General features: G+C 50.4%; 1 protein-coding gene across 50 annotated transcripts in view; it reads left to right on the forward strand.

Moving 5' to 3' along the window:
* The window catches only part of CACNA1C (calcium voltage-gated channel subunit alpha1 C), a 709163-nt gene that overhangs the window by 624219 nt on the left and 57393 nt on the right, over positions 1 to 27551 (forward strand). For 34 of the 50 annotated variants that reach the window (XM_074403338.1, XM_074403346.1, XM_074403340.1 and 31 more), the window contains 3 exons: positions 2535 to 2693; positions 3282 to 3392; positions 25588 to 25671. In XM_074403338.1, coding sequence (XP_074259439.1) covers positions 2535 to 2693; positions 3282 to 3392; positions 25588 to 25671 — 354 coding nt within the window. Of the gene's footprint in view, positions 1 to 2534; positions 2694 to 3281; positions 3393 to 24894; positions 24979 to 25587; positions 25672 to 27551 lie in introns of all 50 variants that reach the window. The other 16 variants (XM_074403341.1, XM_074403342.1, XM_074403353.1 and 13 more) reach the window with 3 other exon arrangements.

Raw genomic sequence — 27551 nt, forward strand, 5'->3', positions numbered from 1 at the left:
GGGCCTACCCTGCAGAGGGATTGTCTCTTCACTCCTCAGAGTGGGCTCTTAGTCTTTGAGAGACCTGTGCAAGAGAAATGCAAATCCCTGCAAACCCCAGATCTGGCAAATGTACTCAGCCACCAAATATCTGTGAAGCTTCTACTTAAGGATACTCTACGATAGGTTTTGTCAAAAAAAAACAAAACAGAACAAAACAAAAATCTCATGTCCTATCTAGAAGTTGACAAGTTAGGAGGACCCAAGTGGGTCAGCACCACTGATATGGAGGAGAGAAACTAGAATTGTGAGGGAGTGAGGGCTTTGGGGGTGGGGAACAGGACGGCTTCAGGAAACCACTCTTACATGGTTTCTTAAGTAAAACCCAGAGGCCCGTGTGGGAGGTGGGGGAAGGAGAGAGGCTTAAGTGGGAGTGAGATGGTGACGCCAAGTATCGTGACAGGTTCTGTTAGCCGTGAAGAGCTGGCAGTACCGTTGCTGAGTCAGGAAGCTGTCAGGGTAGGAGGTAGGCGTGGCCCCTCAGTTCTGTTCCCCTGCTTGGCTCCCACTGGGAGGAGTCTGTGGGGAAACACATCCTTGTCTGTGAATAAGGAGTGCCCAAGGGAAGGAGCACAGCATGGTGTACCCCTCGTGACCCCCGCCAGGCCAGCCAATTCCCTTTGAGTTTTCCTGTTTACGTCTCAGCCACAGACTCACCCTGCTGGCTGCTGTACGGACCTTGATTTGAAAGAAGACAGGAAAGAGGGGAGGCCAGTTAGAAAGTAGAAATGAGAGAGGCTGAGACTCCGATCTAGTATCGGGTTAACGATGGGAAAAAGCAGGAGGAGGTGAAGTGTGAAGGCTGTCATTGGACATCAGGGCTGAGAGTTTGAGAAGAGGCTGGGGAGATTCCCCAGTTCCTGATCTGGAAGTCTGGGCACAGTGCTGAGAAATGGACTGGCTGTTTTCCAGAGTCCCAAGAATCTAGTTAGCCCAGAATCTTCTTCCCTGTCAATGAACTGTGTCTTTCCATCTTATGGACACTGGCAGATAAGAAAGATTCATTTAGCTGGCCAAGTGGGGTGGGTCATGTCTGTAAAACCGACACTTTGGGAGGCCAAGGTGGGTGGATCACTTGAGGCCAGGAGTTTGAGACCAGCCTGGCCAACATGGCAAAACCCCATCTCTACTAAAAATATAAGAGAATAGCTGGGCGTAGTGGTGCATGCCTGTAATCACAGCTACTCAGGAAGCTGAGGCAGGAGAATAGCTTGAGCCCCGGAGACAGAGGTTGCGGTGAGCTGAGATCTCACCACTGCACTCCAGCCTGCTGGATTTAGGACAGGAAAGGAAAACTGAGGAAAGAAGTAGCCAAGGAGGGTCTGTGGCATGCGAAGGAATCGGTGAGAAGGCCAGCCGTTCGCCGGTCAGGAAGCACAGCCTTCGCCATGCCAACTCCCTGAGAAGCCACGTGAGAGGCATCACGGGGGAGCGGGGGAGATGTGTGTTCCCTGCCTATGTGCTCGATACGGGGATTTGACAAGAAGGGGCTCTCTCCTTGATTAAGGGAGCCGTGGAAAAATCAAGACATTTTCTTTTTCTTTTTTTTTTTTTTTTTTTTTTGGAAATGAAGTATTTTATTGAAAATTTAAATTCATACTCATATACTGGTATTGTTAGCCAGGGCACAGAACACAGTAACCTGTGTTTACCATGTTGGACTTTCAAAGAAGTGTAAAACTTCCGAAAGGCAGAGACCTCAACGACATCTGTTTCATACTTCATGTCCTCATGGCTTGTAGAAGCTGGCAGACAGAACAGTCAATTGTGAAATACGAATGCTAACTGCAACTAAACAAATGTATCTTATGAACATCTAATTTAAAAAACGACTTTGTCTTAACAGTATAAAACCCTAACTCATGATGATTACTTAATTACCTTAGAATTACTATCAACTTAAACAATTACTACCTTGCCTTTAGTCTAAATAGCTCATTACAATTAAAAGAGGAGGTAAGAACTAGAAAGGAAATGATATTTATTAAGTGTCATATAATGTGATTGGCCAACAATTCTATCATGGCAAAAATCCTGGTGTGATTTCTATTTGACATGTACGAAAACCAAAGCTCAGAACAGAATCTGCCTTGTGATTTAGTTGTTAAGAAACTAGACAAGGATTTGAAAACGTGTATGATGTCAAGGTATGTTTACAAGTTTATATTAGTTTGCCAAGCAAACACTATCTCAGACACTTTTACAAGTGAAGTAAAGAGGTACTCCTTGGAATAAATATATTCTTATTCATCATCTGGAGAAGCACTTTACTCTCTATTATAAGTATTTAAACTTTTCTTAGTCTTCATTATATCATTTTTATCCTCTAAATACCTCTGACCCGTAAGTGATGTAGATCAGCTGATGAGTCCTCTGACTTCTGGAGAACCCCACTCCACAGTGTGCGGTTTCGTTCACATCCCACACTCCTCTGCCAGCCCCACACACCCTCCAGGTAACTAACCCCACTCTCCCCATCCTTGCCACCCTCCCAGCGGCAGTGTGTGGAATATGCCCTCAAGGCCCGGCCCCTACGGAGGTACATCCCCAAGAACCAGCACCAGTACAAAGTCTGGTACGTGGTCAACTCCACCTACTTCGAGTACCTGATGTTCGTCCTCATCCTGCTCAATACCATCTGCCTGGCCATGCAGGTCAGTAGAAGGGAGAGCACAGCCACGGTGCCGCAGGAGGGAGCGGGCCACGGGGGTGGAAAGTGTACCGGAACGGGAGGGCCGTCTTAGTGCATCAGCTGCCTGGTCACCAAGGGAGGCAGCTGGAGAAGCACGAGTGTTCTCTGCTGGATGCGCTCCTCTCTGGTCCTTAGGGAAGAATCCATGGCACCCTGGGCTGGTAAATGGAGAGAGGGGAGGAGATGGAGAAAGGAGGGAGGGAGGGAGCTGGATGAATTCATTGTGTCGGTAAGGCATGGCATGTGGAGGTGGCTTCTGCATCCACCTGTCTTCAGGGACAGAGCTTGTGCCCGAGCTCTCTTGAGTGCCAGAAGTCTCCATTGAGCCATCACGACCAATCAGGGAAGGAACACAGATGTGTTCAGAGATGGCAGAGCAGGGAAGAGCCTGGAGGCTCTCCTGAGTCCTCCTGACTGCCCATGGAGGGGTGGGTTTGGTTCGGGGAAGGTCTTGCTGAGGCGAGGGCCTCCAAGAAGGCTGGGCAAAAGGTGGGGAGGAGGAGAGACCTCCCTGCTCCATGTTCACAGCTGTTCCCCTCTCCTGATGCAGCACTACGGCCAGAGCTGCCTGTTCAAAATCGCCATGAACATCCTCAACATGCTCTTCACTGGCCTCTTCACTGTGGAGATGATCCTGAAGCTCATTGCCTTCAAACCCAAGGTAGGCCTCTGAGAAAGGCTTTTGGTTCCCAGGCGTCAGGGGTGGGCAGGACAGGGAGGTGTGGTGCAGGTACTGAGGGAGAATGAGGGGAAGAAGACATGGTGAAGGGCCATCCCTGCCCTGATGATCAGTGCTCCAACTCCTACCCTTGCCCAGAGCTGAACCCAGGCCAGGAAACACTGTTAGCTCATGGTGTTGACCCTGGCTGGGGTGCACAACCAGCAGATTCCTCACTGAGCTGAACCTGAGAGGCAGATGATGGTCCCTCTCCTATGCCCCATTCTCTAGTGTATAATCTGTTAACAGAAGAAAGTATGTCCGTAAACTGGCAGACCAAACCTCTCCGGGCCCAGCTCCCCAGATCCACATACGCCTGTGTTCCACCCTCCTCCCATTTCATCAGCCACACAGACTAAACTCGTGTAAAACACTCAACCAGGACTGGATTTGCTCAGGGCTCAGGACTCCAGCCTAGAGGTACCCTCCTGTTCCCTGCCACAGAGGTTATGGCTTTGCTCCTTACATGCTCTGTGGCAGGAAGAGCAATTACTTGCAAATTTCTCTGCTTTGCACCTTGTGTAAGGGCAAAAGATTAGACCTGCTGCTGAATGAGGTGGGGTCGGATTTCTGGTCCTTTGGATCATCTGTGCTCTTCCTAGCCAGTCACCCCCACTGTCCTCAGTGGTGAAGGAGCAGATGCTGGCATGAGCCACACCTTCTACCCTCAGCCTCTGTAGATGGGTCAGAACCACTGGCATCCACCAGCCAGGATTCACCACCAGGACAGCTGCTTCTGAGGGGGGCTGTAACAGCAACTCAGCAGCCCCTAGGCTACCATAACAACTTTTGGAGAAGGATGAGAAGGAAAGAGTTCTAGAAGAATCACAGTTACAGACTTGAGGCCCTTAAAGACAATCTCCAGGAACTGAAAAGACAGTCTCTCTGGGCCCAGCCCCTCGGATCTCTCCAGCCCACCGAGCCTTATCCTCCTCCTTGAGTCGTTTTCCCAGATGCAACTCAGAGCACCAGGAAGCCAAAGCAAGAGTTCCTCGCCATGTCTTCTATTTTCATTCAAGTTTTTACTGGTCTCAAGATTAATTGGGGGTGGGAGGGTCCAGCATGGCCTTCGAATCCCTGTGCATTGAGGAGATAGCCATAGTCTTCTTCGAATGAATATTCAACTCATGCTTTTGAATCTGAACCATGTGCTACACATATATTGTCGCATGTCCTCAAAACGTCCCTATAAAGTAGGTATTGGCATCCCTCTAGAAAGGGGGGACATGAGGCTCAAACAACTAAGTACCCGGTATTATTTACTCCACTCCTAAGAACTGGCAGAAGGGAGACGAATCTGGCACCTCTGGCTTCACTGTATTTTACACCACACTGAGGTTAACTAGCATCTTCCCAGGTCAAGTGCTCTGCAGGTATTTTTCAGAAAGAAGGGAACAAGCTTGGAGGAACTTAAAAGATAAGATAGTAGTCCTACAATACAGAGTCTTCCTCTCACTCAGAGAATGCCTGGGGATGCCTGCTGACTTTCATAGAGTAAGGCTCCTAAAGGACATCCTTTGGTGATAGAATGATGGTTTCCTGCCTTCTCTAGAGAAGCAAGTACTCTTTTTCACCTTCCTGGACAAGTCTCGTTTAGGAGCACAGACCTTGTCCTGACCTAGAGAGGATCCCTGGGTTGCCCTGACATCTTCCTTAGGGCACACGGTGTCACTGCCCATGCATTGTGGGCATTTCTGAATTCCAAGCCCTGCGGCCTAGGAGCTCTGACAGTTCACCACCCATGGCAGCATGACCAGCTGAGGCTAGGAGTGCAGTCACTGCCGAGCTGCGCTTCAGTCTCGGGTGACATCCTCTCAGTGGGGAAACCGGCATTGTTTACATCCAGTGTCATGAGACATATGGTTTAAATATTTCAAAGCCTTGAGTCATTCCATAGTTGACTCAGATGTGTTTCTGACAATGTCTGAGGCAGTCTGGAGAGCCTGCAGTGGACTTTCTGAATCATGCCTCCTGAGCACGGGAGACATACGGACAACCTTCCCTGGGACTTGCATGAAATTGACACCTGCAGGAGCCTCCGTCTAAGCTCCACCTAAATCCTGCAAATCAAGGAACAAGCCAGTTTCCTAGAAGGAACCATTGGGGGTGGACTAAACCATAAGGTGCCTCCCAATTTCCTCTATCCCTGGTTTTCTATTATGAGAAGATGGAGCAGGATAATGGAGTCTTTTACCCAAGAATGAAGAGAGCCATCCTGGGGCCATTTGCATTTCACACGCCACGGTGCATCTATGGTGTAAAGAGAAAGGGAAATGGATCTTTCCCTGTGAATTTCCCTAAAGTGGCTCTGGCAAGATGGGGATAAAAGTCACCTCCCAGTTGGGAGGATCATGGAGCGCAGCTGGGTCCCTGGATTCTCACTGAGCTATATTCTTCATTCATAAATAGACTCCAAGAAAAGCAACTCCAAAATTTGCAGGCAGAAAACCAAACTGGAAAACAATTGAAACTCTGGAAGAAATATCCAGCTGCATCTGGCCCAAGAACCAGTGGCTTCCAACCATGACCTGAATCCATGACAGCTTTCATTTCCCACCCTTAACTGGGACCCTGTGCTGCACTTTTTATTTCACTGGCATGGTTGTTTGTGTATGACCCAGATGAGCATAAGCATTTGCTGTGAAAGGACAGCTCAGAACCATTGATGTGGAAGATAGTCTGACGTTGCCACTGCTGATGTTTTGTCTCTGCAACTGGTTGGTTGGTTGGTTGGCCCACCAGCTGGTCAACTTGTATTCTTTCTTCATTCTTTCATCATCTTCATGGTCACGGATGCTCCCAATTCCTTCATTTCTCTGTGTTCTCCTCACCATTCCATGGAAAATAAATTTACTCAAGTCACTGCCTTACATCTAACCACTCCATCCCACTCCTTAAATTCATACTCTGTTCACAAAAAAAGATTCACAGAAAGGAACTAGGGACCAACATAAACAGTTTAGAGTGAGTCAGTCCCCCACAAAGCCTCAGGAACCTGCAGAGATGGATTGAAGAGAGTGGGGTGGATCGTGGCAGCATTGATTTGAACAGTGAACAGTGAGCCAGAAGGAGCTCCTTCCCTAGAAGTGAGAGGCCATGACCCAGAGACAACTGGATGGCCCCTGTGCCCCACATGATGGTGCAGGACCAGGCTGGGCAACATAAAAGTGCCGGTTGGAATATTCTGAAGGTAACTAAATAACTGGATTGTCCTGTCACGAACTGAAGCTTGTCAGGAAAGATGGGAAAAGAAATTTTAAAGATACCCCTATAGATTTGCTAAACTGAAAAATATGCAATGCCTGAAGAAAAAGTCTAACGAAAATGGCTAAGATCTCTACAGAGAAAATGACAAAACGGAAAGGAATTCAAGAAAAGCTGAGAAATGGAGACATCTAGAATGTTCCTGAATCAGAAAGCTCAGTATTATTAAGATATCATTTCTCCTCAAACTGACCCATAAGATCAATACCACTCCAGTTAAAACTCCCAATTGCACTTTGCTGGAGGTGAGAATGGCAAGAGAGGGAGCTGTGCCGCAAATCCTTTAGGGCCAACAGGATGAGGCTGGGTGGTCCCAAGGCTTCACTGTCTTCAGGCAGCTCTGACGTCACCAAGGAGGGAATGCACAGGAGCCTGGGGTGGGAAGCAGCCTCTGTCTCAGCTTCTCCACTGTCAGCTGCTGGTTTGGTAGCAGGAGCAATGATGTCACTTAGTTGCCTGGAATTTGCTGTCCAGGATGTCTCAGCAAGGGCCCTGGGGGAGGAGAAGCTGCAGGAGGCCATGAGTGAGAGGCTGGGCTCCTCCTCAGTGAAACGTGGTATGCCCAGCAAGGCAGGGGTTCACCGCGTGGAAGGCTCCTAACTCCTCCCCTCCCTACGGGCTCCCACCTGGGCCACGGAGGGGAGAAGCAGCTGAGACTCGTCTCTGCCCCCCCAGGGAGTAGCCAGTGCTCACGTCCCCAAGAGGAGGACGCTGGAGGGACCTTGGCCCTGGCAGCTCTCTGGAATGGTCCAGACGGGAGAATGGACCCAGAGTGAAAGCACTCATTGGCCCTTCTGACCCCCTGCTTTCTTGAATAAGCTGCTGAAACCTCGAGAGGCCTGGCCCCATTCCCATGAGTTCCCAGTCTCTGCTCTCCTCTTTCTATCTGGGCCTCCTCAGCCCAGCTGCTGCAGCTTCACGAAGCCAGATGGTTTGTCTCATCCCCCTACCCTTTCTTCCGGTGATTTTCTGCCAGAAATTGAAGCATACGTCGTGGAGCCCCTCTTAACTGGGTTAGACAGTCTCTCACCCTGGCCCGAGTGAGTTTCTCCTGACTGTCAGTTCCCCCAGCCATCCCTGGCTTTCCTCAGCCGGTGGCATCTGCGAGCACCCAGGCTCTTTCCCTGAAGACTCTTTCCCACCCAGTTCTGAGCTGGTCCTAAGAAGGCAGCAAGCACAGGTGAGGTCTGGAGTTACTTTTGCTGCTGCTGACCCTCATAGGGTGTGTCCCTGGTGATCCGTGGGGCACCCAGAGGCTCTTTTCCACGGTCAGTTGGACTTCTCTCTAGATTTCCCCATTAGCATTTTATTGACCTAGTGACACTGAAATCCAAGAGTCCTGAGCCTCTCTGGGTTCTTAGCTGACCCCCTCTGGGGTGCAGAGCCTGGTCCAGCTGCTGGCCAGACTTGCTGCCACATGGCCTCCCTGCCACTACCAAAGCAGGGCAGCCTCCTCACCATGGCTCCTCTCCAGCCCTCCCGCCCGTGTCCTTGCCCTGCCCACTGGTCTCTGCTGGGCCTGTCAGGCTTGGCCGCTGCCATCTAAGTCATCTGGGCCTGTGGCTCCTGCCTGCCCACCCCCAACACACACACACAGAGGATGTGGCCAGGATTTTCAGAGTATCAGCTAAGAATGGGGCAGTAGTACAGTTGCCACAGTCTTCTCTGCTTTGGGGGCTTCTTTGAAGCCCCTGTTATCTTTCAGGAAAGGGTAAATGATGGCAAGCATTGGCCTTGGCTGCTTCTCAGAGAGCAGAGAGGCAGAAAGAGATGAGGTTTCTCCTGTCCCCTGCCTGCTGTCTTGAGAAATCCATCAAGGCCTTGGGCACTCCCCTTAACAAGAGGGAGGGGACTAACCACTAGCCTGGAGAATGAGATGCTACCAGAATCAGAGCTGCTCAGGACCCTGGAGGTCAAATGCTGGCTCTCTCGGGGCCACTCCACAGCACAGCTCTAGGCCCAGCCTTGCCCCAGTCTCACTGACACATGTGCCAGCCAAGCTGTAGGGAGAGCCAGGAGCTGGGATGGTCCTCATGGCAAGCACCCTGGAGTTCCCATGCCAAAGCCAGCCTACCCTGCTGGTCTTGGACTTTCCACATGCAGAGGCAGCCTCCCTAGTATCCAATGTGCCCTTGTGGGGCTGGGACTCCCGTGGCTTCCAGAGCAGTCTTCTCTGCAGGCTCTGCTGTTCGTAGGACTGGTTTCTGCTCTGGGAATGATGGTTGGCCCTGACAGGGGTGGGCCCAGTCCCTGTGGAGTTGAGAAGTCTTTGGGGATACCCTGAGGATGTGGCTTAAATGGAAGGGTCATCACCACCTACCTTGTTTTCACTGGGCTTGTGTCAAAAGGGACAGATGAGGGCTGGGTTGGGGCTTTATGTTGGCATGTGGATGGGCACAGGGAAAGTTGGAATGAGTAGGTGGGTGCATGGGGAGCACCTGGGAAGAATATTTGCTTCCACAGAGAACCAGTGGCCCAACTTCTCATCTACTCTGTCAGCCCTGTCCATGTCTAGAAACCTGTCCTTAAGATTCAGCATCTGGCCTCTTTGGGCAAATAGCTTCCGTCACATGACCTGAAGATGCTGTGGTTCCTCTTCCAGCCAGCTTGGGGTTCTCCAGGGGCATCCATGCCCTGTGAGATGCACGGGGGCTTTGGAGGCTGAGAGTCCAGATTCCTCTGGTGTGGATCCCCGTTTTAGGTGTTGGAGTCTTTGGCTCCAGGAATGAGCTGCTCCCAGGAAAGGGACCAGATTCTGACATTCTCCTGGAAGGTGGAGAAGTGAGGGGGCACCCTCAACAGACAACTCAGCCCCCAAGTCAGAGGTCACATCTGCTTGTCTGAACAAGAGAAGAGAAACCACTTTTACAGACTGTGAGCCAGGCCTCTTTTCCTACCCAGGCCAGGGTGTCAGTCTGGGTGGCATCAGACATGTTCTCTGTCCCCAGGAAGGGGCAAGTGGACGGCCCACCAAAGGACAGGCTCCTGAAGGTTGCCAATGGCAGCAGAAACAGCCACAGGAGAAGAGAGTGCAGGAGCTTGTGTCAGAAGTGGCTTATCAGCCTAAGGAGAGGCCTGGTGAAGGCCACGAGGCCCCGAATCACCCCACCGGAGCCCTGGGGCAGCCTGGGCAGAGGCAGTGGGAAGAATGCCAGGGCCAAAATTCCTCTAAATGCATCGGTGTGGCCACCTGAGGGGCCGGGGTACCCTGCAGGCCTGAATACATCAGGCCTGAGCTGGGCCTGCTCCGGAGGCAGGAGAGACTCCAGTGTCCACATACTCTTCCATGGGCTGTTGAGAGACATTTCAGAGTGTGTTCTTAAAAGCGCAGTCAAGGACCAGGAGAAGGAAGGGGAAAGTGGGATGAGCAGCAGGAAAGGATGCACACTGGGTCCACTTCCTCTTTTCGAAAGCTGAGAATCTTCTAGGAACTTGGTTTGTTTTTTGGTCATGTTTTTGGTAATAACGACATTGCTGGCTGAAATGTACTTTTTCTCCAACTTGACCTCTGCCTCCACCTGTACCACTCACCAGGAACCATCCTCTTCCAGCTGTTTTAAATTAGCCATGCACTTCTGCATGGTGCAGTCATTTTTGTGAGGTTTTAATTTTTACAAAGCAAGTTTTGCTTTATGTCTTCACTTCATCATCCACTGCCCCCAGATCCCAGCTAGAGAGGAAATTCTGGTTGGTGGAGACCCAGGAAGCCTAGTTCCCACCTAAGCATCACCTTGAACAAGCCAGGGATGAGCAGACAGGGACGGGAGAGCTTCCCGCAAGCACTGGTTCCTTCCACGTCTGTTTCTCTGTGAAGTAGAAGACTGGCTTAGCAGGCTGTGGTGAGACTGAGTGAGCTCATATCTACAGAGGAATGAAGGCTTCCGGGAAAGTACCGTTCAGATGAAACTCAGCTGGATCCCTTTGCCTGGGGAGTTTGTACCCAGTCCTCTAATTCGGCACCAAAGGAACTTCACATCCAGCCTGGGTGTGCCCTCTCTTGTCTGTGGCCATTTTTAATGGACCCTTTTGCAGTGTTGGGATCCTGTCATCTTTCATCCTTGAGCTCATGCATTCTATCCCTTCCGTCTGATTTCTACCTCACACCATAAAATAACTTTAACGTTCGTCTTAATGCATCCTTGAAGCTGGGTTGTGCAAGCATCAACCATGCTACCAGCTCCTAAACTATCACTCCCCTTTCCTGTGGCTAACGCAACCCATTAGTCATCTTTTCAAGCCTTCAGCTCAGTTTTTCACCATTCCCTCTCTTTCTCTGTGCCAAGGCGTTGCCATTCTTCATATTCTTTATTTCAAGAACTCTTTGTGTGATGTGGCTAGTGTTTTTCTGCAGGCTAAAGTTCACCAACAACCTCCAAAATATTTTATCGAGCAGCCCATGTGCTAGGCGGTATGCTTGGTACCACGGACTCAGTCATGAATACAAGCAGGTGGGTGAGGCTACACTTGTCTGGGGTGACTTTGGCCCACTCTGGGGTCTTGCAGCATCCCCAGTTCACCCTCTCACTCATCACTAGGAAACCTCCTATCAGCTGACATTCATAGTTGAACTGAAAAAGAAGCAGCCGATAAATGCATCGGCCCATTTGGTATCAGTGCCTACACCAGAGGTCAAGTAACATTTAGAAGCACAAGAGGGAAGGAAACAACATACGTTGTCAATGAAGAACCAGATGTGAAGCTAGATATTTTACTTTCCTTATCTCATTCAATCCGTAAGACAAACATGACGGCCTCCCATTTTACATCTGAAGAAACTGAAGGTCAGAGCAAGGCCAAGTAACATGTCCAGAACTGGCTTTTTGTTGTTATTTTTAGTTTGTAACAAACACTCTCATGCTTAGCATGCACCCTGTGCAGCTCTAAGCACCTTAACAAATAGGAATGCATTTAAACATCATAAAAATCCTCAGATTCTATTGCAGGGTTAGGTGACTCAAAAGCCACTCTTTCCACGACACCCCCATTAAAACAACAAATGTGAGCAGGCCGGATTTTTGCTATATACTTGGTGGATACTCAGTAAACGTTAGCTGTCTTCCTTCCAAGAAGAGCCGAGACAAAAAGCAAGCCATTCTCGAGTCACCGCCCTCTGGATTAGAAAGTGTTCACCCCACTCCTGTGAACTTCTTCTCTGAGGCCCCTGCCATCTTCTCTGAGGCCCCTGCCACCCTCCCATCTCACTCAGCCATTCTGTCTGTGGCCCCTGTATTCCCTACATTACTTTGGACCTTTGGATTTTGTTTCCAAATCTGAGTTGACAAGCACTTTCAGGTGAGGGGGCAGCCAGCTGACAGGTGGGCTCAGAAAAGTGAAACAGAAGCTTAACACTCATATTCATGTATCTGCATACACACACACACACACACACACACATGCACACACACACACATTTGCAATCGGAACACTTGCACATTGGGGACACAAAAATTGCAAAATTCATCAATGGCAGAAACCGTTTCATGTTCATTTCTGTGCCATGAGAGGCATTCAGTGAAAGTTTGATGCGTGGATGCATGAATGGATGAGTGAGAATTACGAGCCAGGGAAAGAGTCAGAATATTAGTGTCAGAAAAGATTGAGACCATTGAGCTTCCATCAGTGCAGAAATCTCCACATGGTCCTACTTTCTGCCTTAAGAGTCTCCTTGTTTCTAGAGGTAGCTCTGTTGGAAATCCTTTATACTGAATTAAAATGCACCCCTCTGTAACTTCCACTTATCTGTACTTCCTTTTCCACCTTTTCTTTCTATTAAGTAGTTACTGAGCACCTCAGTGATGATGTTGAAGCATGGTACCATCTTTATAGGGCTCACAGAGCAGTGCAGAGGCACCAATACACAGTAAACAAAGGTTTCAGACGGAGTAAGGGCTGTGGTGCAGAAGTAGAAGAGTGTGAGGAAGAGGTACCTGTTTAAGATAAGGAGGTCAGGAAGGCAGCATTTTTGCTGAGCCCTGGAGGCTAAAAGGAGCCCGAAGAAGAGCATTTCAGGCAGAAGGAAGAGCAAAGAGCCGGAGGCAGGGGCAAGCTCAGCTGGTTCTGGAAACTGAGAACAGCACATGAGAAGGACTTCACAGAGGCCAGAGCATGCAGGCCCTTCAGGACCACAGGAAGGGGTGTGGACTTCCTCTGACTGTCCTTGGAAACCACAGGGATGGGCCATTCAGTGGAGGGATTGTATAATCTGATTTTCAGTTTTTAAGCAGCATGCAGGCTGCTCATTGACAAGTGACTGGTGTGGTGAGATGGGGAGCAGCAGGGAGCCCGATGCTGGGAATGCAGCTGGCAGTGGAAGAGATGGAGTGAGGTGGGCAGAGTCATGACATCATTGGATGGTGAATGGGATGTGAGTGTGAGGAACAGAAATCAGAGACAACTCCGGGGTTCCAGGCTTCCCCTGAGTGGATGGGAAAGTGGTGTCATTTGCTGAAATAGAGAAGAACAGGAAGAAACCAGTTTAAAGTTAGAATGTGGGGATATATTAGGTTAGAAAATGTCACGTAGGCTGTGAAAATCTGGGATTCAGACAGGCGATCTGGGCTGGAGATGTATTTTAGGAGTCAGCGCCATCTATTCTTTCTGAAGATAGAAACGTCAAGAATCCTGTCCAGAGCCTTCCTGTCCTGGGAGAAGAGTGCAGAACATGAAGGATCAGAAGGAAACTGGGAGAGAGAAGAGGAAGGAGAAGGAAAGGGGTCCAGAGGCTGAGAGCCAGGAAGGCTGAGAAACGGCCCTCCAGGCTTTCTAGAAACTGTGGACGGACAGAGGGAGACCAGAATGCTGCCATGCTGTCCAGAAGGTGGCATGAAAAGGACTGCACAGAGGCCAGAGTGCACAGGCCCTGCAGGACCCCCATAGGAAGGGGTGTGGACTTCCTCTGACTGTCCTTGGAAACCACAGGAAAGGGTCATTCAGTGGGGGCTTATATATTCTGATCTGGGGTCTTCCATGTGCACCTTTGCCCTCACCCACGTCCTCTGTGGCTGAGCATCACAGAGGTCCCTGACTCTGCCCCTCCTTCTCCCATACTAGAAATCCTTCCCCCAGAGGAGCTCCAAAGCCAGGCCTTCCCAGAGCTTGCTGGACGTGTTTGCGATAGAACCAGGGCCCTTGCCTTTTTCCAGCTGTGCACGATTTAATTTACAGGCCTCATGATTCCGTAAAAGGAGGATCCAAGACAGACCTGCACTTCTCTTTGGCTAAGAGGTTCTTCACTATATTTAAAAAAAAAAAAAAACAAGGATAATGGAGGAGTGTACCCCGCCCCCAGCCGAGTGTTGAAGCTAGGGACAAACGTTCTCATGCAGCTCTCTTCTTTCCTTCACAATTTTTCCTCTCTCCTCACTCTGCCCACCACCCACCACCTCACCTGTGTTCTGCCCTACACTGGTCAGGGCAGCCTCAGGCTCAGAAGTCTGGCTGGCCCCGTTTTCTGTCTCCTGGTGGGCCTTCTGTGGGCCTCAGGGCAGATCTTTAGAGCCCATGGCTGTTCTCAGCCTCATGGAGATAACCCTGGGCACAGCAAGAAAAGCCCTGCTCTTGGAGTGACCTTTGAGGAAGGCATTTTCATCTCTATGTAGTTGTTCCGTGTACAGGGAAATGCCTTGAAGTGTTCTGCAGGAGTCCAGGGCTTGGTCACCCACTGCTCCGTGTTCAGCCCCGCTCTTCGGAAAGGTATTCAGGAACAGTCTAAGACGCTGATTGAAGAAAAAGACAGTGGCAGTCTAGTAGGACAAGGGGTTGGGGTTTAGGATGAAAGGAAAGTGGCTGCAACTGGGTCATATTCAAGGATGGAGACAGTTGGTTCCTGCCTGGCATTCTCCCTCTCATCCCTCCCCTCCTCTGCCTCCCCTGCTGTAGCCTCTCGGGGTCCCTGTAGAAGCCTCATGGTTCTGTTTAGTCCTGAGCACCCCAACGAGCCTCTCTGTGGTTCCCCACTGTCTGCAGAGGCAGCTGCTCTGGCCAGCCCCCTCCACCAGCCCTTGTCTCCTTTTCAGGCCCACCTGTTCTCTGGGTCATGCCTCACCTTCTCTATGTAATAAATAATAAACACCCTATGCTGACCTTCCAGGCCCAGCTCCAATGCTGTGTCCTTCAAGCTGCCTCCCGAGATCGGCCTGGCTAGAAGAGATCTCCACCACCTCCGAGCTCCCAGAGCACCCTTTTCTTTCTTTTCTGGCACTTAATCAGAGCTCTTGAGGGAAATGTCTCATCCTTCCAGCAGGACTGGATGGTCTTTGAGAGGACTGCCTCTTGCTCACATCCACACTGACCTCCCTCCAAACGCTGGCACAGTAACACCATCTCTGTCAGTGTCAGCTGAATAAACACCAACCAAAGACGAGACAGGCAGCTTCCCCTGGGGTGCCCTTCCTCACAAAAATGACTCCAGCCCCTGGCTCCCAAGCTCCAGCATCCGGCCAGGACACCCCTTCAGTTTTCCGCCCACCACAGGCGCTTATCACTCTCTGGGGTAGTCCACTGGAAAGGAAAGCAGGGATGGAAGGTAGACAGTGGCCCCGGAGCCAGCATCTGAGCCGTGCTCGGCAGGACTTAGCAGTATGGCCACCCAAAGTCAGGGAAACTCTGGCTTAAATGTGCTCAGACAGTTGAGTGCAGAACTCCAGTCCAGTGAGAGGGGCTGGGCCCTGAGACTACCCCAGGCCAAAGTTCTGGAATTCAACCTTCCCAGGCTTATTGGAGGATGTGGTCCTTGTTTGGGGGTTTGTTTTGTCAATTTTTTGTAATCCCGATTAACACCCCACAGACCTAGTGTTCTACCGAACACAGTTCTGGAAACCCAAAGGGGCATCACCATGACTGGGGGAGATGAAACTGACACGTAGTGTTTAGTGGATAAGACTGAGGATGCTGAAAGTCCCACAACGTGTGAGATGGTTCTGCCCAGTGAAGGAGCATCCTTGGGCCCTGTGACATGTTTGGGAAATATTTATCCACAGAGCACCCTTCATGGGTGATGTTCAGTGACACCGATAGTGGGGGTGTCTTTGGTGGGTGGCCAGTGGCCAAAGCTCAGCAAAGATAACACTGCCACTAGAAATAGGACTGTATCTTGGGTTGTATTTGACTGCATTCCTTACTAACCTGGAATATTCACTTTGGAAAAACTTCAAGAGCAAGCAAGAATTTTATTTCAAAAATCGTATGGAAACCTAGACATTCTCTTAGGCTGGGTCTTCAATCCTTTCTGGACCCAGTGCTCTTCTTTTTGGGACGGTCTGCCCACCCACTGTGTACTCCATGTCCCACAGGGCACCACAGTGCCCCGTGGTGGCCAGTGTCACCCCCACTCTAAGAAGCCACACTTAGCTTCAGGCTGGCTGACTCAGCCTCTTAGTGACTTTTAGATGAAACCTATTTATCCAATCTATTAAAAAACCAGTGTCTCGCACCATCCACAGAAACCCCGAGGTGCAGAAATGCATTAAAAGGAGTAGAAAAGGGACCGGGAAAGAAGGACGGCAGCTGGGCATGAAACTGACTCTCGCCCCAGCCTTCACCGTCAGCACAGAATTCAGAGGCCAAAGCTGCGTGAGCCGAGCTCCTATTTCTTAGCAGCTTGTTGGAGAGTCGGCATTCCCCTGATTATTATTTATTTGCAGAGTGCCCACGGGGCACCTGCTGCCACGCGGCACTCCTTAGACAGGCAGGCCCCAGCTCTGCCAGGAGGACCTTCCCGTCTGTGGCTCTGCACCCACGGATTTGCATATTGTTGCAACACTGTGACAGATTTCTTTCCTGCCTGGTGCTGGAGAGCTTTAAAGTCACTATGAGTGATAAAAAGTAATTATATGACTTGCATAAAGCCTTCATGTGGGAAGGGTAGTATTAGCTATTACATTTAATTATTTAATGTAGAAAACTATTCACACTGTGTAAAAAGAAAGCCTGGTGGGAAAGTACACTGTGGTTCCCGTCTCCAGCCCTGCCACGGGGAAAGAAACTAGAGCACGAGGAAGAGGGATTCCCAGACCTAGAGGCTGCGTCACTGATAACCTGACCCACTGAAGCCCAGAGTGCTGCCATTGCTTCTGGCCCTGCGCTGGGTCAGCCTGGCTTAGGAACAGGAAGGACCTTCTGTGACGCAGAGGCTGTGGGCAGTGCAGGAAGGTAGCCTCTCAGCAAGAACCTCAACAACGCCAGTAATAGTAGCAGCTGCAGCAACCAGTGAGCCCTTCCTCTGTGCCATGCATGAACTCATATCATTCCCACAAAGCCCCAAGAGGGGCCAGGCACAGTGGCTCACACCTGTAATCCCAGCATTTTGGGAGGCCGAGGCCGGAGGGCCATTTGAACCCAGGAGTTCAAGACCACCCTGGGCAACATAGCAAGACCTCATCTCTACAAAAAATATATATTTTTTAATGAGTCGGGTGTGTTGGCACACACCTGTAGTCTCAGCTCCTTGGGAGGCTGAGACGAGCGGATCTCTTCTGCCCAGGAGATGGAGGCTCCAATGAAATATTATTGCACCACTGCACTCCAGTGTGGGTGACAGAGTGAAACCCTGTCTCTAAAAATACATTTAAATTTTGAAAACCCTACAAAGGCAAGTACTCTGGTTACTCCCATGTTGCAGGTAGGGAAGGTGAGGCACAGAGAGGTTGGGTAACCTGCCTGCACAACCCCAGGCTCATTTTGGGAAGTGAAGGCAGTGTATCATTTTATTCACATCTTGTTCAAGAATGTGGATGCAGGTTGCTGGCCACGTGTCCTGGCAGAGGAGCACCCGTCCGCTAGGTTAGAGAGGGTACAGGGCAGGGGGGTTAGGATGGGCTATGGAGGCTGTCTGAGAGTGCTGAGCAGGAAGGGGCCTCTCTGATCTGCATTTGGAAAGTTCTCTCCAGGACCTTGGTCCTCTGGATTGGACTGGGAGGGGTTCGAGGCAGGCAGGTGGTTTTGAAGGCTGCCACAGGTCCAAGCCCATCCCATAGCAAAGGAGAGACTGCTGCTCCTTGTTCCAGCCACACCTGCTGCTGCTTGCTTCCTGCCTTTCCTTCTTCACAATGCATGGTGCTGCTCATCTGAGCTTAAAGTCGCCTACGTGTATGGTCATGTGTCTGCCTGGTCTTGCGCCTCTCCAAGGAGGCATTGATTCAACACCCTAGTCCTACAGGCACCTTTGCAGAAAACAGCTCATTTGTTCCAGCATGAGTAGTGTGAAGCAGCTACTGGGATTCCCCCAATCTACCCAGGCGCAAACTGAGGCAGAGAAAGAGCCTCCTGAGGCCCCCAAATGGAGCTTAACCTGTAACCCCAAATTTTCATCTGCTCCCAGCAGGGCAGATGGCAGGCTTCAGGAGATCTGATTCATGTTTGTATGCCCAAGTCTTGCATAGTTCCAGACCTCTAGTAAGTGCTTATTTTGCATTGATGAGATAAATAAATGAGCGAGGAAATAAATGGAAGAAGGCCTTCAAAAATGTCCTGGAGAGGAAAACCTTAGTTCTAAAGAAAAATGAGAGCAGGAAGTGTCCAGTTAAAAGTGTGCCTTCTCAGGAGTGTGTGTTCCTCCTGCAACTGGGATAGCAGCCCCGTCTCCTGCACCCACCTAGGGTCCTCTCACGGGGCAAGCACCCAGCCCCCTGCTGGCTCCTGCCCTTTGTCCAAGCGGTCCTCAAGCTTGCTGTGCCGTGTGTGCCTTGGGTGCTTCTGAATTAACACATCACAGGATGGGAGCTGACCGAGGAGGGTAGAAATCCCCACTGCCTCCCAGGCTGCCAGCAGCTGTGTGCCCCAGTTATGCCTTCTCCATTAGGCACTGCTAATTTCCGTGATTACTCTTATGTCTAAATGGCATCCTGGTGTAATACAATTTATGTTATCTCTGCTTGGTGTCGGTTACCATTGTGTTCATGATATTCAATGGGATCAACTCTGCATAGACACATAGGCACTGGGACTTCGCCACCGCCACCATCACCACTGCCACTGCCAGCTGCCAGTGGGACCCAGCTCCTCTCCCTAGTTCATTTGGCTATCCCCATCTCTCAGTTTTGCAGCCTGAGACCCAGAAAAGATCAGTGTTTCCAGGAACGGGCCACAGCCTCCTCTCCCCCACAGCCAGCCACCTCCGCCCAGCCCCCTGCCTGGCGCACCTGCTTTCTCTCCAGTGCTTGTTCACCCAAGCAGAACCTCTGCTCTCTTGTAGGGATCCCCTTTCCCCAGTCCAGTGATGCCATCTGCTGCCCCTCCTTCCCTCAGCTGTGCCCCACCTTGGCAGCCTCCAGCTGCTTGCTGACTGATGTTCCTAACCCTGTCAGCAGGAGCCCTTCAGAAGACCTTCTGTCCTTTCCCACTCTCCATCTCAATCTCAGCAACCCCACTCCTAATCCAGCCCAGAAGTCCTGTAGCCCCTCTGCACCCCATGCGTCCTCGGAGGGGAAACCAGGTGTTCAGAGTCAGCTTCCCCATGGGGCCGGGGAGCTCAGGAGCTGGCTGCCTCCCCTGCGTTTCTTTGGGCAGATAAGGGAGGCAGGAAGGAAGGAAGAGAATAAAAGGAAACGAGCCACGGTAGTGACAGCGCCTCTGCCCTCCAAATCCCTAAGACTGACAGTACCACCCCAGGCAAGGAGCGAAAAAGGTGTGCAGATTTCCTTGTGGATGCTTTCTTGCAGCCAGCCTGATTGAAAGCTGGTGCTGCCTCTGAGGAGACGGCAGGGCAGCCTCTGCTCTGGGCAGAGAAGGAGCTGAGGATGCAGACTTCAAGGGCAAAGACGCGCTCCAGTCACCCCTTCCACAGCAGTCCCCTCGCAGCTCTCCCGTAACAGAGACAGAAAACGTGCCCCCTTCCACCGCTCCCTCTCGATAAAAGAAGAGTGACCTGAGCCTTCTTCAGTGGGAAGAGTGGTTCCTAAGAACCTAGCAGTTAACTGTCTGCATGAACTCGAGTCTTACAAAATGCAGCCATGACAACCTGCACCCTGTCACCAATCTCAAATGCATCAGCCAGATTTCATTCGGGAGAGTTTGAATACTATCAACCTGGAGGATGAGCAGAAAAGGCCTGAGAGACAGACTCAAGATTCCAGAACCTGCAGCTTCCTCCTTCCTCCTTTCACACACCTAGGCTTTGTCTCCCTGCCATTGAGTCCCACACCCAAAATACAACCTGTGAGTCCTACTTCACTAGGAGGGACACAGAACTAGGCTGGCAAATCATGACAGTGGCCAGCTGCGCGCAGTGGCTCACGCCGTAATCCTAACACTCTGGAGGGTGGAGACAGGAGGATCACTTGAGGCCAGGAGTTCCAGACCAGCCTGGGCAACATAGCAAGTCCCCGTCTCTACAAAAAAATTAAACAATTAGAGGGGCATAGTACTTGGGAGGCTGAGGCGTTTGAGACCACAGTGAGCCATGATCACAGCACTGCACTCCAGCTGGGGCAACAGCTGTCTTTAAAGTGAACATCTTTTTAAAAAGGTAAAAATTCAAGGATTTTGGTCATGAGAGGGTCAGGCATCCTCTATCTGGAACATTCACACATCCAGAACACCTATTTCTGAGGAGGCCACATAGAGTCAGTATAAAGAATAGACATCTTTTGGATTTTTTCAACATACTTTTCTAAGTATTTGTCCTCACATTAACCCTATGTGAGGACATGGGGCTGGTGCTTGCTTGGATTATAATCAGATTATGATTACCTCCCTTCCGGAAAGATCAGTCTCCAGCCAGCTAGGCTAAAGATGACAGCAGTGATGATGAGATTCTTAAAATTGCATTTGAAGCTATAATTCAGTGGAAGCCTCTGGACACTGGACTCTGGTTCCTTTTTGGTTTTTAGTGACTGCAAACAGAGGGCTTGGGAAGTGTGCCTCCAGTTGGCAAGAGGCCCGCAGTCTCCTGCATAGGAGTCATCTCATCCCTCTTTCCATTGGGAGATGAGCCTGTCTTGTCTCTAAAAAGGAGTGGACCTCGGAAGTAGGCATTTGATAGTCCAGGAAGTATCGCTGGACCATGGCCCCACAGTTAAGACACAGTATCTGGGACCAGAAGAAAGCAATGAAAGGCCAGGACACACGTGCTTTGTGGGTGGGAGCAGAAGAGATGGCAGGTTCTAAGTGCTTTGGATGCATGGTCTCCTTTCATCCTCATTTCAACTCTGTGCCTTATCCCATGTTCTAGCTGGGGAAACAGTGGCATGGGGAAGTTATTTGCTCAAGGCTATCCAGCTAGTCAGTGGCAGAGGTAGTGTCTGAACCCAGATCTGCCTCCAGAGATCATGCTTTTAACCACTATGCTGCCTCTTTCAGTGTGGTATATCTCCAACCATGGAGCCAAATCGTGGCATGGATAATCAAAATGGAAGAAAATCCAAAATTCTTGTCCATGGGAAATGCATCCGGTGCTGCTTCTGCAGCACGTGCTCCTTCCCAGCAATGATTTTCTGATGCCAATATCAATTTGGTGTCCATTTTCTCAGCCCACGCCTGTCAGTGAGTGGAGGTGCTGCAGCACTCAGGCCTGGGTACTGGGAGCCTGGGGCGCACACGGGACCTGCCCTGGGATGGCCGGAGGAGAGGCTCGTCTTCTGAACACATCCCCAGAGTGGGGAGTTAGAAGTGGGGAATCCACTCAACCTGTAGGACTGGGGGATGGCGAGGGCAAGGCTCCCACCTGCAAAAACACTTTCCCTTCCAGGGAGCCTGCCCTGGGTGGCTCTGAGGAGCTGGACAGTAAGAGGTTTGGTTTGCCGCTTCAAAGAGAGCCAGGAAAACCCTTTCTCCAACCCCTTACTTCTCAACCATTTGGGACGCAGTCATCAGAGAAATAAGGGGCAGCAGGTATAACCAGGCTCCAGGTCAGACTGATTTTGTAAGAAGTATATGATTTTCCCCCAACCTCCCTTCTCCATTACATCCTTAATACCCCTATTACCAATGGTTTCCAGCAACTGAGAGAGTGGGCAAAAACAGACAGAAGAGAGATGAGACAGAGTGTCAAACCCTTACACTCCAGAGACTGTTGGGAACAATATTCCTCCTGGGACCCAGCCACCTGGGGACGTGGGGCCTTTTTTCTGGGCAAGGTGTGGTCCAGGTGGGAGGAAGGGGCTGTTGAAATAGTGGGAGGGGGACACAAAGGGACAATAGGGACGGAGGCCTGAAAGCTGGCCCTGAAACTGTCTTCAGGTCCAGCTGGAGGACTGAGGGGCTCTGGGCACCAAGGGCAGGAGGGTGGGAGGATGGGTCAGGGTGAAGAGCTGCCTTCTTAAAGGGACCCTGTTTGCCCCCTAGACATGTGCCCTCACCCACTGCATTCAGCTCTGTGTAAATCCCCCAGGGCTGTGTGCACAGGAGCTCTTGGCAACAAGGGACCTGGTTGGTTTCTACAGCCCCCCAGGTAGTGTGCCACCAAAGAGAGATGTCAGTCTAAAGCCTGCAGTAGCACAGCCTGCTGAGGGCAAGCGTGAGGCACGAGGCCTTAACTCCGACAGAGCCCAGCCAGTGCCAATCCAGTGGGAGCTGGAGTGCAGCCATGGGCAGAAGGGGCTGTGGTCAAGAAAGAGTTGACTGTCTTGTGCTTTCCTTCTGTATGCACATATATAGACAAAGAAATCTGGGAAAAGGGTGGCCAGGGATGCACAGCCAGGTGGTTGACAGGGTTCCTTAAGGTCTCAGCCCTTCACCCTGGTGCGCCTGCTGATTAATTGTGTGTGTTTCTCCGGTTTTCAATACCAAAACTTTGCTCTGCTCTGTTCATTTCTTCCTTTTCCTTTCTCCATCTCAGAGGTGTTGCAGACCAAGACCAACTTACCCATTTTGTTTCAGGTATCTCTGATGAAGATTCCAACTCACCTTCCTTTCTTGAGCACTGACACTCACATCTTCCTCTCTCTCCTGCTCCCACACCCAAATAATGTTTTCTTGCCCATTTTCTAGGCTGATGCAGACAATTCCCGGATCCTGTTCTTGTTCTTGTTTCTTCCTTCTCTGCCTTGACTTCCCTGCCCTTCCCTTCTGAAATAGCTCTACCCACAAAGATGGTATTCATATCGGGAGAGTGACCCAGTCTTTTCCAAAATCTAATTTTAAGATTTATGCATAGCCATAGTTCATTTGGGGTCTTCACTCCTTCCCTCCCCAGAAAATCACCATTCTCCTTTTGCCCTGTGAATGATATCTGAGAACCCGGGAGGAATTGGTTATTTCCTGCTCATAGCATCTGACTTAAATGGAAGAGAGAAGCCTCTCTGCCTCACAGGCTCCACTATATTCAGAAAAATACCCTGGGAAGCCAACAAGACATTGTTGATTTGAAGCTGACCCTCACCTCACCCATGCCCTGGTCAACTGATCTCTGCTGCCCCAGTCCTGGCTGTCCTGGCTGTCCAGAGTCTCCATAGTGGCGTTTCTGTTTTCTTTTGGCAGAAATGCCTGGGAACTGAAAGGCCCCTTTCCCCGTGACCTGACCTCCATCACTAAGAATAACAGCCCTAGGACAGCATGTCTTTTGGTCCCTCTGGAAAGAGGGCATGGCTGGGAAGTGGGAAGTTAAGGGAGCTGGATAGAGCCAGGAGGAAAGGGAAGAAAGCAGATTCTTGGCTTTGTGAGTAAAAAATGAAAAGGCAAAGTTGGCAGCCTTCGAGTAAGCTCAGGAGAGATCTGGGAACCTCTCAGGGGACGCTTCATGCTTTCCTACCCCACTCTGACCTCTAAAATTCCACCTCCTAGAAGCCCAGAGGGCAGGAAAATGCTGGTCTCGCTGAACAAATGTGGCCAGCCCTGTCTTGTCCCCATTGCAGACCATTTCTAAAGTAAAGGTGTAAATGTTTCTTCTTAAAGAAGACAAATCTGTAGTAGTAGATTCTTTTCCCTCTGCCCATGGGAATATGACTGCCTGTACCTGGGGGTGTATGCGGTCACAGAACATTGCTCTGCAGGCTCCTACACCTCCCAGACCCACGAAATCCATCTGCTAAAGAGTCCACCCATCTGGGACACCTGGGGTCCCATGGGACCTCTGGGACAGCCCATTTCTTGATTGACCAGTTGTCCAAGTACATGAAAAAAGTCTTTTAAGAGCATTCATCTCTTCTCTTCTCCAAATAGGGTGAAAAATAAACTCCTACCTGCCCTCCCTTAGGTAGGGTTACTTTAGTGATGCCTGGAATGTTTTTGACTGCCTCATTGTGAAACCAGGACACTGGTCTTCCCTGTCTGTGCCAGAATCTCTCCTTCAGGGCACTGCTGCCTTCATCCTCTGCTAGGTAGCCAGCCACCCCCAGCCCACCAGCCTATTCCTAGCAAACCCATCCTCAGGAAAGGCTTTGATCACCGCATGCCCTCTGGGTGCCTTTTGCATTCAGCAGGACCCTACCTTAAAATGATCGTGAAGGAACCTGGGGAGGCGCTTAGGAAGCCTCAGAAAGCCCTCTCTAGAGCCACATACCCACTCACAGACCAGGAGCCCAACCTTGCCTCTGCCTCCTTTCCCTTAGGAAAGTCTTTGCCAGGGTTGGAACTGCCCCTGGAAACACTGGGACGTGTCCAGTGCAGGAACTAGGGTTACCCTGATTTGATCTGCAAGAGTTGCACTTAATATGGATCCCATTTTTAAAACTTGGTCCTTCTTTTATTTCTGAGCTTTGTATGAGTTTATATATTATATAACCTGCCGCCCTGAGGCCCACACTGATGGCTTCGGTTTTCAAAGCCTTTTTTATTACCAGCTTCACCCATAGGACTGAGCCCAGTACCCTCTGAGGGGTGACACCCCTGTGTTCCCTCCCTCTAGATAGGTATTTCTGCTGGAAGAGGACTGGGGATGCAGGAGGTGCTGAGCTTAGTAGCCACAGCCTGCCCCCCACGGCGACTTGCACCACCCCACCCCCACGCCCCCTCCTGCCCCTGGTGGAAGGTGGACAGGGCCTCTATGGAGGAGGGGTAGGGTGGGTGGATCTGTAGGACGCTGGCCATGTGACCGAGGGAACTCGGGCAGTAGGGTTAGCAGTCTCCCTGCTGCTCCCTCCCTGCTCAGCCTCCGGGGCTCCGGGGCTCCTGGCCATGGTGAGGGCATCCGGAACTCCAGAGGCAACACGGAGGTGCCTGGACGATGATTCTGATGGTGGTGTTGCTCTGTGCTTGTCTGTCTAATATTCCTTTTTAATCCCCATCCTGCCTGCCCTCCCTTATGTAGGGTTACTTTAGTGATCCCTGGAATGTTTTTGACTTCCTCATCGTAATTGGCAGCATAATTGACGTCATTCTCAGTGAGACTAATGTGAGTATTACTCTGCCCTCCCCAGGAAACCTCCTCCTTCCTCCTTCTCTGCCTCCTCTGTTTCTCTCTCTCTCACTCTCTCTGTTTACCTTCTTTTATTTATTTTTTTAATTTCCTGTTTTTACCCGCCTCCAGTCATGCCTTTTATTGAACCTGCCGTCGTCCTGTGGGGAAAAAAAGTGGGAGCTTCTCCTCCTTTTTTTCCATTTACCTCAGCTCTGCCCAGCTGTGCTGGGCTGGGGCGTGGAGCTGAGCAGAGAGTGGCGGTGCAGGGGACACACCGCCTGGTACCCGGGCGGCCACAGCACCACGCCACCTTTGAACTAACCCAGCTTTTGTTAGGCCTCTGCACCCTGGGAAAACCAGGGTATCCAGGTTTGAGCCGCCAGAACTGTTGAGTGGTAAAAGAGTGTTTAATATGCCCACGTAACCTCTTTCTTTTCTCATTTTTTTTTCTCTTCTCTCCCTTTTTCCATGCCTTTTTTTTTTTTTTTTTTTTTTCATTTTTCCTCCTCCCTTTTGTTTTGTGTTTCTCCTTTGTTGTTGGTTTTTTTTTTTTTTTTTTTCCTTCTTCTCTCTCTCTCTTCTCGGCTTCTCTGCCCCATGCAGCACTATTTCTGTGATGCATGGAATACATTTGACGCCTTGATTGTTGTGGGTAGCATTGTTGATATAGCAATCACCGAGGTAAACGTAAGTACATGGCGTCTGTACCTAACTGTCCGTGCCTGCTCTAACACTCATTTGTCTTTCCCCGGTTTTTTTTTCCCTTCATTTTATTTTCTCTCCCCACCGTCTTAATTTTATTTATTTATTTAGTGTGTTTGTTTGAATTGGTTTGAAGGGTTTTTTTTTCCCTTGTTGCTTTATTTTGAAATCTTTTTTTTTTAAACTTTGGAACGCTTTAGGCCTACCCCTTTTCTGTTAAGTTCTGATTGCTGCATCTTTTCTCTCTCCCTTACAATCAGCCTGGCATGACTCACACTGTATAGGAGGAAGCAGCTCTGGGAGTTTCGGAGTGAGAACACGAGGGGCTGTTTACCACTCTGGGCAGCTGCTGGGGCAGGGACCCAAACCTCCCTGGCCTCCACCTTCTCCTCCAGCCACTGCCTGTCCTACTCTCTCCTTTCCATCCCCACAGCATCTTAGAAGGGAGCTCCCTCGAAGTGGAACACCCTGAATTAAGGCTAGGACTTAGCCTCGCCCCAGGGCCACCCATGATCTTGGGTTAAATGGCCTCTGTTTCCATTTAACACCAGCAGTCCATGCAGGCCTCCAGGTCCCTGAGGCTCATTTGGAAGAGGAATGAAAGGAGACAACCAGTCATGTTTGGACTCTTCTCTGGAAGTGGTCAGTGATCTACTGACAGCTCCTCTGGGTGGAACTTTCCTCCTAGTTGCTGTGAAAGCAGCCCCCATGTGAGCACCTCACTCCCACAGGCACCTGCCGCCCCTGCCCCTGCCCCCTGACCTCTCACACCCCTCCCTCTGGCTCCCTGGCCTCAGACACAACCCCAGCCTCTGCAAGGCCTCCTGCAGCCTCCTCCTCCCAAGAGGTGCCTCCTCCTATACAGTTCCTACCAGTTCCTGCACATGTCTTTTCTGTTACCTGGCATGTTGAAATCTCTCTTTATCTATAGGCAAGCCCTCTTGCGGTCAGTCTTTAACATGTGTTGTTTAATTTTTTTGTCGTTATTTTTCCTTAATTAAGAGACTTGGTAATGTTTGCCTAGACCTTTGATGCACTGTACCGTTGAATAACAGCACAGAACAGACACTTTAGAGTTTTGATCTAAAATGTTTGGAAGTACCCAGCCACCACCCCCAGCTCCTCCATGCACCCTGACACCTCCCTCCACTCCATCTTTTGCTCCCAGTGAGTTACACTACCATATTATCTTGCCTGCCTGATTCTTCCAGGCTAGAAGCCCCTGTCTGCTCCACTTCCAGCAGATGGACTTTGGAAAGCGGTTGTTACACTTGTCATATGTCCCCCACTGCAGCCTGGTGTCCCAACCCTGCTCACCCTATAGCTCCAGAGACCATGGCCCCTCTGTCTCCCTGTGTCTCAGAGAACTTTGTCCCGCATGTATGTGTGTGTGTGTGTGTGTGTACATGTCTGAGTGTGTGTGCATGTGTGTGTACATGTCGGTGTGTGAGCATGTGTACGTGTGTACATGTCAGTGTGACGTGTGTGTGCATGTGTGTGTATGCATGTGTATGTGTATACATGTCGGAGTGTGTGTGAGCATGTGTGTATGTGTGTGCATGTCTGAGTGTGTGTATGTGTGCGTGTGTACATGTCTGAGTGTGTGTGAGCGTGTGTGTGCATGTGTGTGTATGTGGGTACATGTCTGAGTGTGTGCAAGCATATGTGTGTGCGTGTATGGGTGTGTGCATGTGTGTGTACGCCTGAATGTGTGTGAGCATGTATGTATGTGCACATGTGTGTGTACGTGTGTGTGTGTATATACTCTCCTTTAACTTCTTGCAGTAAATCCTCAGATCATTTTTTTAAATCAGTCTTCCTACTCGGGCTCTGAGTCTCCCCTCCCCTCTCTGAATGGACCCCAG

Source organism: Saimiri boliviensis, chromosome 7 (assembly GCF_048565385.1).
Source record: "Saimiri boliviensis isolate mSaiBol1 chromosome 7, mSaiBol1.pri, whole genome shotgun sequence".
Classification (NCBI taxonomy): Eukaryota; Metazoa; Chordata; class Mammalia; order Primates; family Cebidae; genus Saimiri; species Saimiri boliviensis.